Genomic DNA, 13,408 nt, shown 5'->3' on the forward strand with positions numbered 1-13,408 from the left:
GAATAAATCTTGTAGGTTCATTATGTTTTACTATTAAGATTTGTGCAAATAAAACAAAATCAGTTGATTCCTTTTGTATTAAATATTATGTTTGCTTTCTACTTGTAATTAATTTTTCTAATATCATGTGCACTGTGATGTTAATGTTAATACTTATTCTAAACTAATAAATCATATTCAATTTAATGCGAATTCATTTTCAAACGGAAAATTAATTATAAATTTTTGAAACACTCTATTAGATTTATCACATTGTCTATCATAAGTGACTTTTAATTAAATAAAAGTTCAAGCTTAATCAGATAACCATCAATAATCGATTAATCCATATTTCAACAATTTTAAAACAATATAACACATCTATAAATTTATAATCCTTGAAATTGAATTGACCGATATGAGTACCTATTTTGACCCAATTACCTAAAATATATCTTCCTTATAATCGATGTCCGCAGAGATACCTGTCATTTTCCATCAGTAACAAATATAACTCTCTCCATCAAGACGTGAACCTGACACCTCATTATGCACATCCCACTTCATTGAACCACTAGGCCGCACTCGTGATTGCGAAATACTTTGATTAAATCTGCAGCATTTTAATTGGTTTATTACGACTATCACATCGTAAATTCTCCTCCAATCATTTCAATGAACAGTAGCCTTTCACCAACCAACTTGCTTATTATTGTCCAAAAGAAGAATGTAAAAATACTAAAATTTGAAACTGACTATAAATTCTTGTGATTATTTATATGTTTAGGAAAATAGACTTTAATAAATACTTTCCCACAGACAACAACTACAAACATTCCTAGCTAGTCCCATCAATTTGATAACAACTCAGGCCAACAATTTCTACAAGAGAATACAGCAGTTTGGCTTTGGAGTTGTTTAAAGGAATTAATTTACACTTTTTACAAAAAAATTACATAAAAGATTCAAACAAAAGCCATAAAAGGAAATTAAAAATTGTAATAATATATAAATTGATTTAAACTATTATGTAGATGAGAAATTGAAAAACATTAAAAATAAAACAAATACTATTTAGAATAAGAGAAAGACATTATCTATTAGTATTTAAAATTGAAGGTTTCTAATGATAGAGCACGTCCAGCATTGAGGGATAAATTAAAGGTTCAAACACATAATAATAAGTGAGAAAATATATGATCTATTGTTTGAATTAATGTACCATTAGAAAAGGTGTGTTGCCTTTCTTTATAAATTAACCTTTCTTCCAAATTTGAAAAATTCCACGTGCCATTACGTCCTGGAGTTGAATATTTGCTATTATAACCTTTTCTTTTTGGTCTCATTAATCCTAAATTCCGAACTTTTTAGGATTATAATTAATCATATAATACAATGTTAGCTCTACTTTTTTCTCATTGGAGGATACCGACTAATTTGAATTACGCACCACAGGGCTTATTCTGGGGTGACATTCTCAACAAAATTTTCTTCATACCTCTCGTTAAGGGTGGAGTAGTCCAGTCACTACACCAGAATTTACTTTACATACACAGGTATATATACATGTTACACATAAAAAGTAGGTAGCCCCTCTATAGCTAGAAAAGCAAAATAAATCATGCAAATAAAAAGAGAAAAAAATAGATAATTCGAATTCTCTCATTGATTTTTCTCGTTTTCTTTGTTTTTGCTAATGACTAACAAAATAAGTGAAAAATTTGTTGAATCAATTATTATAGACTAGGTTAAAAAACTTACATGCACTCAATATTTATGTCAATTCAATAAATGTATAAAATATATTTTCAAATATAACATTTCTATTATTATTAAATAGTAACTAATTTTTATTTTACTCTATTAATGTCTTCTTCCCCTTGGTGAGCAACCGAGAAATAGGGAATGAATGTGAAGAAAGGGTCTAAATATAAGTTGTCTCACTCAACTCAATTAATAGCTTTTCTTTTGTTTTAATTATAACAATATTCTTTTCTAATGACACATGATTTATAATCATCACAAAAAATCCTCGACCGTCCCATGTAATAATTGATACCCAGAAATAGTTCATATATATCATTAGGAAGGCCCCTTTGACTAGATGTTACGTACATGAGGCGCTTTACTAAACAAAATATTTTGTTCATTATCACGTCAAGGGTCAAAGTAAAAAATATATTTCTTCAATTAAATTTTTTTAAATATGTATTATATCTTTATGCGCACATGCCGTTCCTTTTCTATTTCATTTTGTATTGTGATATTTGACTGAACACAAAATCAATAGTTGAAAGAATTTTAATATTAACGATTGAAAAAATTAGTAGTTTATATACTGCAAAATCAATTCTTGGGTCAATATTTTTCACAAACAGATTGTTATTATTGTCCATCATAGAAAAAAACAATTTCTTCTTCTTTTTTTTCCTTTTGTTTTCTTAATTAAATTTTGGAAACACAGCTATTTGCAGGTGGACATGTTACATTTACTACTAGTCAAAGAATTGATTTGTCAATTCCACACTTCAAATAAAGAGGCACAGCTGACTCAAAAGATATAAAGATCCACAAAAGTGTATGATTAGCACTTTTTTTTACGAGGTTAATAATAAAATATATGTGCCATAAATTTCATAATTATTCTCAAATTTTCAACCATCTTTTCTCCATTTCAAGTCACACATATTGTTTCCTGTTTAAGTCAAAATTTTCTTTGGAGTCTCCTCCATATATTGACTAGAACGTTCAACAACATTAGTCGAGTTCCTAATTCATGAATAACCATTAGAATATTTCACAAATAATGGAAGATATACTACTACTAAAATGTATACGAAGTTGCACGTGAGCTTCCTTTTGTTTTTATATTAACAACTTTATTTATGATTATATATGTAGTTAAATTATTAACCTTAAAAGTGTAAGTCCACACTTTTCTCTACCACTTTATTAATGTTTTCATTGACTTGAATACATCTACTTTTTTTTTTAGTTTCAAACTCTTTAATTATATGCCCCGAAGTGGTATGGACCACCCCTCAAAGTTTTACTACTACATTCTTTTTTCCCTTTCTTGTAGTATTTTTTTTTTATTTCTTGGTGGGGATAAGCTGATCCTTTTTCTTCTCAAACTGCTAATTAATGTATAACAATGGGACATCCCTTAATAAACATTTTTAATTACTTAGATAATATCATGATGTTTACAAATTGCACAGGCAAAGAGTATGTACAATCTAAAAAAAATTGTACTTTGTAAAAAAGGAATTTTAATAGGGTGGGGGGATACCAATATGTTTCAACGTTCAACTACGGAGAACAGTTCAAGAAAACGACTTTATCGTTTCATTTTCACATTGAAGCAAAGGGACCAGAGACATTGTGATACAGTGTAAGAGTTTATAATCAGTGCCGGAGCTTGGATTGACACCAAGGGAGTTCACAAGTAGATATCCGAACTAATAGAAGGGGGTTCAACATCTACTATATACAAATAAACAATAATTTTAACCACGTACATATAGTATAATTTTCTATCAAAGGGGATTCGATTGAACTCCCTACCTTGTATGTAGCTCCGCCCTTGTTTATAATCCCTACAATTCCATCTATCAAAAAGAAATTTACATCTTAAATCTCAAACGAAGCTCACATTCGAATATCTAATGTTCGACCCTTTTTCAAGGAGTTAGTCTTTGATAGGACGTGAGAATTTTTTTTTAAAAAAAAGTGTTACACTTTGGACCACAAAGAAAAATGAGAGAAGAGTGGTATATTTGATTTGTTAAATTGATTCCACTAGCCCTATTTTTAGCGCCTAAGAACTTGTATGTACATAGTAGACTAGTAGTGCTAAAGTTTCATCTACTTCATGATATGTATAGTGAGATTGTCTTTGTCAAAATTTGAGTATGGATTACTAAACTCCGATCTATATTAATTTTTAAAGATTTTGCAACATGTAACTTTTCTTTCTTATCCATTCCAGAAAAATCAGGGCCAAGGAAGTTGAGACTTGCAGTTAAAGCAATACATGACTGGATATTACCATCTGTCTAAAATTCATTTTTATTTTTGACAAATCCAAATATCCAATCCCTATATCTGTTCCATTAACAAGACAGAGGAGGCAGGAGGCTTTCGACTAACCACTGGCCCCAAATTGACTAACCAATTTCAAAGCATTCTTCAATCTGGATCACTACTGCTTCTCCAGATATACATCTTGGTTCACAAACAAAAGGAAGGGAACATTTAACGAGAGTATTCCTTACGACATGAATCATTTCTAGAGATTACACGCCAAAAGACCACACGTTTTCTAGTTACAATTAACAACGGTCTTGTAAAGCTCATGAACTTTCACCACATCTGCCTGGAAACAACAAAAACCACGAAAAGAGCAGGAACTCTGTTAGGTTATTGCCACATGGTACAAAAACATGAATTAGCGTTCAAGAGCTAGCAAAATGACTGTGAACCACAAGAAAAGAATATTTCACCCCAGTTACGAATTCATTGTCTCAATTCAACCAAGCAAAGACCACAAACAGCAAAAACAAAAATGGGATCATACTTCATGCATTTGACACGAAATCCCAAACAAGTTGGGGTCGGCAGGACAAGCTGATATTTGAACCAACTTTAGATTCAGCTCGCTAAACAGGTATGAAGTCCAGGTTGGACAAGCTTAATAACACGCCCAAATAACTACTATAAGATGTGGATTGATTAAACATGCTCAGTGACTCAGTGTGACATTAACTACAGCGAAATTGTTCACTAAACTAACTACAAAAGACACTTTGGTTATTTTTCCTCTACATCCCCCAGTTGCAGGTACAATGTAGTACACTTTCTTTACCTTTATTCTCACTTCCCTCTTCAATTACTTCCGTAAATGTTAATCACTCTGACCCACAATCACATGCTCCATACAAACAAAATATATAAGTAAATGAATGAATGATTACCAGGAAGGGCTTAGGAATCTTTAGGAAAACAGAAACTGAAAGGGAAGTTGAGGCCAACGTGTCTGCAAATTCGAGTAGTGCCATAAACTACATCTATCTTAAGATATCTCAAGTTTTAACAGCCAAAAAAGGTTGCAAGAAAAATCAACAGCCAGTTTATCTTGTATATAACGTATAAACAATGGATGAGTTCTGACAACAGCATCAATTTGATGAGTATAAGCCACAGTTAAATAAATGCAGCGCCCCACATGAAACTGCTTTATTTAAACGTACGATTTAGTTAATCTGGCTTAGACTTTGATCCTGAACAGTTTACTCTGGTTACTCCAAATATATGCAGTTATTCAGTATTCACTTCTTTCATGGTTTCATATTTTTCTCCTGCTGGTGGGCATTGTAAAAGATACTGAAAAGAAGATTATCAAACTAATCAAAACATTGAAGCCACAAACCTTGTAGTATAGGCTTGATTTATCACATCCATTCACACTCAGGTTATATTACGGGAAAGTTGCATCTTCAACTTCCCAAACTAAATTGTCTTGTCTGACATTACCAATCAGCTTTCACAATAACATTTACATAATGCTATCACCAAGAACCCCGTGAATTTTCTTTAAGTATCACGAATCCAATGCTTCTCAAAAGCTTTACCAAATACAAAGTCTACAACCTAAAAATTAGTTGAGATCAGAAAGATAAGACTTGTTAAATTAAATAATGCTACAATTAAATAGTTTGCTCTCAATCTGAAGCGTATTTTAAACATCCCCTAATATAACAAGACTTCCCAAGGTTTGCAAACTCGTTTGATCGCATCACCTGGGGATTGACTAATTCGGGTCTCTTTTCGGTCAAGTCGTGCGCCACAGCTCTACAAGCTTCAATTGATACTGGCCTCCGTACCAATTTCCTTATCCAGGATCAGCAAAGTGTTAACTTTACTTGGATATGGAAGCTTCATGTGCCACCTAAAATTAAGCATTTTCTGTGGCTCTTGAATCATGGAAGGACACCAACATCTAGCTTGCTATACCAGATTAATGTGGTAGATTCTCCTATGTTTAGGCTTTGTAATTCGATGCTTGAGGAAACTAATGCTCATCTCTTCTTGCGTTGGTATTACCTTTGTGGGAAAGTTTGGGGAACAAAAACCAGACAGTTGCATTAGTCTCCACTCTGCTACACCCATCCCAGTGGTTGTATGATTTCCTTCATCTCCATTTGAGCCCTACTCAAGGGTCGATATTGCGAACTCCCTCAAAAGTCTATTTAAGTTTCTGTGTCTGGTCTATTTGGGTAGCATGAAATAAGTTCATATTTGAAGGAACTCCTTTCTCACTATCACTGAATGATATTTCGCAACTAGTAGAAGAGTTTTGGTTCCTAGCAGGCCCTAGAAGTCCTAAGAAAACCTCCATTCCAATGTATGTTAAATGGAAACCTCCTGCACAAACAAACATTATGCTTAACACAGACTGCGCCATTCACGCATCGTCAATGGACCACTTTGGACTAGGGGGAGTTTTCAGAAACAACACGGGAGAATGGCTACTAGGTTTTCGTGGGTCTTGTAACACAGTAGATGTCCTAGAGGGTGAAATTTATAAGCTCATACTAGGACTACAGTTAGCTTATCAGAATAACCTCTTCCCACTGGAAACTGAGATAGACTCACAACAACTAGTCCATCTGCTCACCTCTGAAACATGTTCTAATTATCTTTGATATCTGATTGCAGGTGCATTCTGCGCGAATTGGATAATCCTCAGTTACACCACATTTACAGGCAGCAGAATAGGCTAGCAGATGCAATAGCAAGTTTACCTGCTACGACTTTTATTACTACATTGTTTTGGGAATCTCCAGAGTCACTTAGTGACATTTTGCGTGCAGACAAGAATAAAGATCTAGCGGTTAGAAGGGTGAAATCATCTTACGTTCACCCCAGTGTGTATTATATTAGTGCTTGTGCTGTTGTGGCTGGACCACAGCAACTTCTGTAAATAGTTTGTATTATAAATAAAATGTACATAATTTAATTTAAAACGTCAATAGCAACACACAGTTTCGTTGGTGTTATAGGAGTATTTCATTTAATTTAGAAATCTCCCACTCCTAATTTAATTTAGAAAAGGTTTCCGGCTTTTGGTTGGCTTACACAAATTGTTGGGTGTTTGTCCTGACATTCTTATATTAAATAGATTCTCTTTAGGAAAAGGAAAACATCGATTTTCCATAATTGGCTAATCCTTTTTCTTGTAGAAAAAGGTTTATAAAGAGATTTATTCCTTCTAACATGGTAGCATCCACAATATAGTCATATGGGCTTTGAGAGTTTTATTTAGCGGGGAGAATTGGTAGACCTCCTTTTATTCTGAGTGAATTGTGTGGGGTTGTTTCCCTCGATATTATGTACTCTCTTTTATATAGTTCGCTCATCTGTTTTTGTGGATGCAGGTCGATTGACCTAACCACATTACTCTTATCCCTACTTTAGGTAGAGAGGTTGTTTCCTATAGAACTTCGGCTTAAGTAAAACGTAATAAAATCAAGTATAAAAAGTGAGATATAGCAGCGAAGCAGTTCTAATGGAGAATAGAACAGTAGAAACAACACATAATACAATAACCAAAAACAAAAAAAAAACAGAAACAACCAGTGATAATAAATCCCTAATCCCCAACCTCCTGGCTAGGGTCATGTCCTCGGTAAGATGCAAGTATGCAAGTAATATACCAATAATTGAGACATCCAATTTCCAGCAAAGAGAGACGTTTAGGTACTGATAAAAATTAGGAGAAATGCAATTACTTAAAAAAGAGAAAGCATACCTTTTGAAAATCTGGGAAGCATATTTCGAGGCGTTAAGACAAATAAACCACAACAATACAAGCACCAATGTATCTAATTAAGATCCATTAAGAAATCCAAATGAAATGTGATGTCATCAAGCTATTCTAGTTGTAGGAATTAATGGATGGAGAAAATGAAAAATAGAAAAATTAATTGAAAATTCAGGATACTGAAGAGATAACGTTCCCACCAGTCGAGCATATAAAGACCAAAAGTCACATTGTAAAGATATATTTTCCGCTGAATCCACTTCATTAATCCTTTTTCTACTCACACATCCAATGAAATAATTGATTATTTTGCTTTCTAACCTTTTAATGAAAAAAATTTCCTCTTCCTCTTCCTGCAACCGTGTAAATAACCGTCAACACCGTGTTTGGATGATGCTATTATTGTTTCATAAATCACAGTAATATGTATTATATTATATTATTTAAATTTAAATGGATATATGTCCCAATCTATTCCCGAATTAACTTAAAGACCATACCTTGCTCAGATTTTGTTCGAGACTAGATTATCCTGAAATTTTACACTTCAAATTCGAAAAAAATTTTAACCCAAAATTGTTAAACGAAAAACTTACCGTAACGACGTAAAGGTTCGTTACAACTCAATATTTTAATAAATAGTATTTTGTCATCTTTGCATATCACATATGTAAATTTCCCTTTCATATTTATGGGCACTCATGTGAATTTCCCTTAATGTGCACTTTTTTTTTAAACCCCTATATAAATCCACAATCTCTTATATAAATCCACAATGGAATAATTCACACACCACACAGAAAATGTAAACCACAACAGGCAAGTTCCATGAAACAAGCTCATGGCTCATGGATGGCAAACACAGGCAGAATTCGATCCGAGGCATGGATTGATCGAGTAACAGGTATGGATTAACAAAAGATGTGTTAATTTTGTCTGGGTTTATAGTCGCGCAACAACTTCAACAATGTAAAATTCATGCATTCTGACCTTAGTTGTCTTATTTTGCCCTTACTACTCCCTACCAGCAAAAGTTGCGTTTTAGTCATGTTAGCTCAACATAATTTTGCAGAACTTCAACTGTAATGATTGATATGACCTGTTTAAACAATTAAATTTCCATCTATCAGTGCACCAACGAACAAAAAACGTTGTCCAATTGCTTGGCCGGAGACACGAAGACCTGGGTACTAGCCATAACTATAAAAAAGCATACAAACAAGCCGACAATCATTCCCGTTAAACATTTTGCACCATCTTTAGCCACAATATTACTTTAAAATCCTGGGGAAAAAAAAAAATCTGCTCCCAAAAAAAATGAAAAAAGAAGAAAAAATTAAGAGAAAACAAGGGAACTGTTTAAGCTCCCCCTCCTCCCAAAAGGAGATAATTCCTACAAGCCATGCAAATATCTCCTTGTAGTAATCTAAAGATTATGTCATAAATATTAGTGGTACAGCTAAGCCTCGTACTCTCCCTCAGAGAACTTGTTCTCTGGGTAGAAGACGGCAATAACTTCGTTACCACCAAATTTTCTTCCATTCAGCCCTTGCCGAGCTCTGCTGGAACTTTCAACATCTGCATACTCCAGAAATACCTGAAAATCAACCAGGATATTAGTCTAACAATTATACATTCAGAAGTAAAAACCACAAAGAAAGGAAGAGCTAGGAGGAAGCCGGTAGGTATTGGAGCCCATCCACAATAGTTACAAAGTCATGCACAATTAAGGAAGCAACAAATAATCGTAGTGAAAGACACAGCAGAAAGAGTCAATTTTTCAACTGATAATTGTGAAGAAAATTAGATTCCAGTTGAATCTCCTTTTTCAACATATAAAGGATCATTAGGATCACATTATAGACACAACTAATCTAGATGATGGCTTAAGAGATTAGCAGAGAGATACCTTCCCGAGTCCAGGTGTAGGCTCACCACTAGGATTTGGGCGTGGAATGACGACATTCAGGAGAGATCCTGCAAAGTAGACATGCAATATAAAAGTTAAAATTCTCAACTTAAATTCTAGCCATAAGGTATGTTAGATATAGGAAAAGAGAACACTTGATATGGCTACTCACCAAATTTACCACATTCAACTCTCATATCTTCCAAAATATCTTGATAGTCATCATCATCATTGAGCTCATCTACACTAACCACTTGTGTTAAGCACAAGACCTTCGTAGCTAATGCACCAGGTTGTAACATGAATCTCTGTATAAGAACAAACATAAAGGGCGAGCTACAAAGTCCTTGTATGACAATATCAAAACCTAAGAACTTGAAAACTGAATGGAAGAGCAGAGAAGTATCTCTACCTGCAAAGCTATCTGCTGTTGTGCATGCAACAATACACTCTCTTGCTCAGGGTTTGGTTGGTTAGTTCCCTGGTTAGCCCGCCTAACAGTAAGAGTTTTATCTCCCATCTTAATCCCATTAAGAGCTGCACAAGCTATATCAGTAACAGACACATCCTGGTACACACAAAAAGCATAGCCTTTTGAGTTCCCAGTTTCTCTATCTTTGACCAGATCAAATCCTCGAAGTTGACCAAAAGACTCTAAAAGTTCCCTGATTTGTGATTCTGTAAAATAGTAGGGTAGACCACCAACAAATATACGGTCAGGACCTTCAAGCCCTCCAGAAGAACCTGGTGTTAATCCAACTGCTGCCAGGTTGAGATTGGGGCTCGGTTGGCTAGGACCAAGAGTAGCTGCCAAGGAAGGATTGTAATCACTGGGTCTTCTAACCTTAACTGGTCCGCCCTGAATAAAACATAAAGTACACAGAAAGCAATTAGAAATCAAGAGTTGGAATATGTGTAAGGACAAGTACTTGACATAATGCAAGACGCTTTGGTAATCATTTTAACCTCACTAATAACATAAACAAATAACAAACCACACAAAAACAGGGTTTTCCAACTCCAGCTTATATAATGGGAAGAGGGGCATTTCAACAACAGTTCCAAACTTTTTCTCGTGCCAAATAAGATCAGGAGAACCAAATTTGGCGTGAATCTTGTGAAACTAAAATCTTCTTTTGCTTTGCTTCCTTTTAAATAAACTCCCTACAACCATACGTAGAAAGCTAACATACAACACCTATTCAAGCAGATTATGTTAGTACCTCAAAAATGACACCATCCAGAGCCATAGCGTTACTTGCTTCCTCAACAGATCTCATTTCAACAAACGCAAACTTCTTCTCATGATTTATATAAACGTTGACAACCGCATCCCCTGAAAATTTCGACAATATTCTGAGCACCTAAAACGATAATTTAGTGATACTACAAGGGAAAGCACATAAATCCACGAACTAACCTGGACCAGCAGTGTTTCCTCCAATTGCATACATGACATGACTAAAGAAGGTAGCAACAGACTGCATGTATCAACAGTTAGCGAACATAAAAAGTACTCAAAGATATACCAGAAACAGGCACTACAGAATTAACTCAAACCATAAAATTAGGAAGTATAGGCTCGTGATTTTTTGGAGGATGACAAGACTTGATGATTCCACATACAACACATATAAAATCCTAATTTGGCCATTGTGGTACAAAATAAATGCTAAAATGAAATTTCACACATTGGTAACAAAGATCAGGAAAGTGCTAGATCTAACTACAATAGAATAGGGAACGCCAGGCAAGTTTCTCTCTAACGATTGTAAACTTAAGGGATATAAATCCAAGAATTTTACATTTATTTGCGATACAATTTTAAAACTTTTTAATCATGAAACAAAGTTGCTTTTGATACAATGTTCACATAAGAATAAAATTTTGAAAAATGCTTATTACACAAGAATAACTTGTTAACCCAGAAAAAGGTACTACTACAGATGGTTTCACAGACAGCATGACATCAGTAGTTCAGGAAAAATAAAGTGTGTGAAGTCAAAAAGGTAATCAGATGGAATGTCTAGAAAGCAATGGAAACGTACGTAAATACGCTGTATTGCACTGTACAAGCAGTAGCTTGTGAAGGACAAATTAAAATGATTCCACAAAGAATAGCTACATTAAAGCAGACAACAGCAATCCTCTAATATCGCATGAGCAGCAAAATTTTTAAAAAACCAATGTGCAAAGTCATGAAAATCTGTAGTACTACCTTCCCACATAATTTAATAAGAGGAGGAAATTTGATACCTGTTCATTTGCAGTAGGCGGAAGTCCACCAACATAAACACGCCGAGCATGTCTGGTAGCCTAATAAAGCAAAATTAAAGAAAATACTTCAGGCAAAAGAATAACCCATAAGAGAGAGATAATAGAAAATGTCCAACAAATTATAAACCTGCTGTGTCATTGCCTGGACTGGCATGATAGGGAGAGCTCCAAACTAGAGAAGCCACAAAACAAATATATGAGAATATAGATAACCAGTGAATGTATATTGAGAAGGATCTGCGACAATACCTGGCCTGCTGCTAGAGGGAACATGTTAGAAAACATTCCAGGAATTGATGGATTAGCACCAGGAACTTGACCTGCACAGTCATACAAAGTTACAAATCAAAAAGTGAAAATATGTACATACTTCAAGTGGCTAAAACAAGTGAATATTTACACTAAAATTTTTCTTTTCTTTTTTCTTTCAATGTTGAAAAAATAAAAGAATTTGATATCGACGAATTGAAGTAAAACAATTTAAGGGATGGAGAATTTTACAGTGTATTCACTACTAGAGAATATATTTGTAAACTACCAAGCTAGCAATTCCTTGAAGATGAACAAGACCTGTATCGTTCTTCCTTGTAATATAAGCTACAGAAGTCGGCTCACGCCCATTGTCAGCACAGTGGGGCAAGTAGCCCAACATTGACAAACAAACAAACACCAAACACAACAAGAAACCAAAACCCTCAGTCACGAAATTATTTCACCAAGTAAAAATAAAGAAAAAGAAAAGAACTAATCCAACTAGGACTCGCTACCAATATAGGTGGAAGTCCAAGAACCAAAAAGCTTACCAAAATGTAACCATGCATTTTGTTACGAACTTCCACACTATGTCCAAGAAAAACATGACAGTTATCAAGATACTTTAATTGAAATGAAACTGAACCATGTACCTGTAACATCAGTAGCGCCAGGTAACAATGCACTGGTAGGAGGTGCCATATCAAAACCACTGATCCTTTTGCTGAAAAGACACATCATTAGTACCAACAACAAAGTGATAAATTGGTTGAAAATATAACTTTCCATGATCTATATAGATGTTAGACACTACACGACATGTATAACACTAAGAAAGTTTGAGCATAGGAAAGTAAAAGCTTCTACTAACCTAACAGAACCAATAGCCCATAGGTGAATAAAGGGCACATTAAGAATAAGATTTGTCCGTGTTTTACTACACAACTACCACTAACCCTACTATAATGTGAACAGGAAAGCTAATGCATACAAAAGTATAAACTGCTTATCCAGGAAGAAAGAAATTCAATGTAACTTGTGGAAGTATCATCTGGAGATTTCAACGTATAATCCTTCCTTCCCAAAAGGAATACAAAAATAGTTGTTCTCCACCAGATGGCTTTTGCAAGAGTTTCACTCAGATGACTTTGGAAACAGCCCCCCCC

At 34.4% G+C, this 13,408-nt stretch overlaps 2 protein-coding genes across 10 annotated transcripts in view; both read right to left on the reverse strand.

Moving 5' to 3' along the window:
* Nucleotides 1-4,034: 4,034 nt before the first annotated feature.
* LOC107859938 lies at nucleotides 4,035-8,521 on the reverse strand. Of its 5 annotated transcripts, none has more exons than XR_007052467.1 (4): nucleotides 7,985-8,222; nucleotides 7,793-7,865; nucleotides 5,411-5,631; nucleotides 4,121-4,357 (listed from the first exon to the last, which is right to left on the reverse strand). XR_007052467.1 is itself a non-coding variant. In XM_047407239.1 (4 exons), exons 2-4 carry the CDS (start codon nucleotides 8,067-8,069, stop codon nucleotides 4,966-4,968), a joined length of 210 nt encoding a protein of 69 aa, XP_047263195.1. In that variant the 5' UTR covers nucleotides 8,070-8,157; nucleotides 8,401-8,521; the 3' UTR covers nucleotides 4,955-4,965. The 5 variants fall into 5 exon arrangements, 4 of the variants coding, with proteins under 4 accessions (XP_016560592.1, XP_047263195.1, XP_047263196.1 ...); XM_047407239.1 differs by lacking the exons at nucleotides 4,121-4,357; nucleotides 5,411-5,631 and adding exons at nucleotides 4,955-5,017; nucleotides 8,401-8,521 and having other exon boundaries at nucleotides 7,985-8,157; XM_047407240.1 differs by lacking the exons at nucleotides 4,121-4,357; nucleotides 5,411-5,631 and adding exons at nucleotides 4,955-5,017; nucleotides 8,305-8,415 and having other exon boundaries at nucleotides 7,985-8,157.
* A 455-nt stretch (nucleotides 8,522-8,976) lies between these two features.
* Nucleotides 8,977-13,408, reverse strand: part of LOC107859937 (splicing factor U2af large subunit A) — a 6,769-nt gene continuing 2,337 nt past the window's right edge. The window contains exons 4-14 of one of the 5 annotated variants that reach the window (XM_047407236.1): nucleotides 12,896-12,966; nucleotides 12,561-12,587; nucleotides 12,240-12,310; nucleotides 12,118-12,162; nucleotides 11,970-12,029; nucleotides 11,134-11,194; nucleotides 10,937-11,049; nucleotides 10,126-10,572; nucleotides 9,886-10,021; nucleotides 9,714-9,781; nucleotides 8,977-9,401 (exon numbers count right to left, since the gene is read on the reverse strand). In XM_047407236.1, coding sequence (XP_047263192.1) covers nucleotides 9,264-9,401; nucleotides 9,714-9,781; nucleotides 9,886-10,021; nucleotides 10,126-10,572; nucleotides 10,937-11,049; nucleotides 11,134-11,194; nucleotides 11,970-12,029; nucleotides 12,118-12,162; nucleotides 12,240-12,310; nucleotides 12,561-12,587; nucleotides 12,896-12,966 — 1,237 coding nt within the window. In that variant the 3' untranslated portion in view covers nucleotides 8,977-9,263. Of the gene's footprint in view, nucleotides 9,402-9,713; nucleotides 9,782-9,885; nucleotides 10,050-10,125; nucleotides 10,573-10,936; nucleotides 11,050-11,133; nucleotides 11,195-11,969; nucleotides 12,030-12,117; nucleotides 12,163-12,239; nucleotides 12,311-12,491; nucleotides 12,858-12,895; nucleotides 12,967-13,408 lie in introns of those variants that run through there. The other 4 variants (XM_047407237.1, XM_016705104.2, XM_016705105.2 and 1 more) reach the window with 4 other exon arrangements.

The sequence above is a fragment of the Capsicum annuum genome, chromosome 2 (genome assembly GCF_002878395.1).
Source record: "Capsicum annuum cultivar UCD-10X-F1 chromosome 2, UCD10Xv1.1, whole genome shotgun sequence".
NCBI lineage: Eukaryota > Viridiplantae > Streptophyta > Magnoliopsida > Solanales > Solanaceae > Capsicum > Capsicum annuum.

Coding starts and splice junctions, on each gene's coding strand:
- LOC107859938 (XM_047407239.1), bottom strand. CDS start 8,069: ATGAAGTGGATTCAGCGGAAAATATATCTTTACAATGTGACTTTTGGT. Junction 7,866..7,984: donor GTGGGAACGTTATCTCTTCA/GTATCCTGAATT, acceptor GATCTTAATTAG/ATACATTGGTGCTTGTATTG. Junction 5,018..7,792: donor GCTTCCCAGATTTTCAAAAG/GTATGCTTTCTC, acceptor TCGAATTTGCAG/ACACGTTGGCCTCAACTTCC.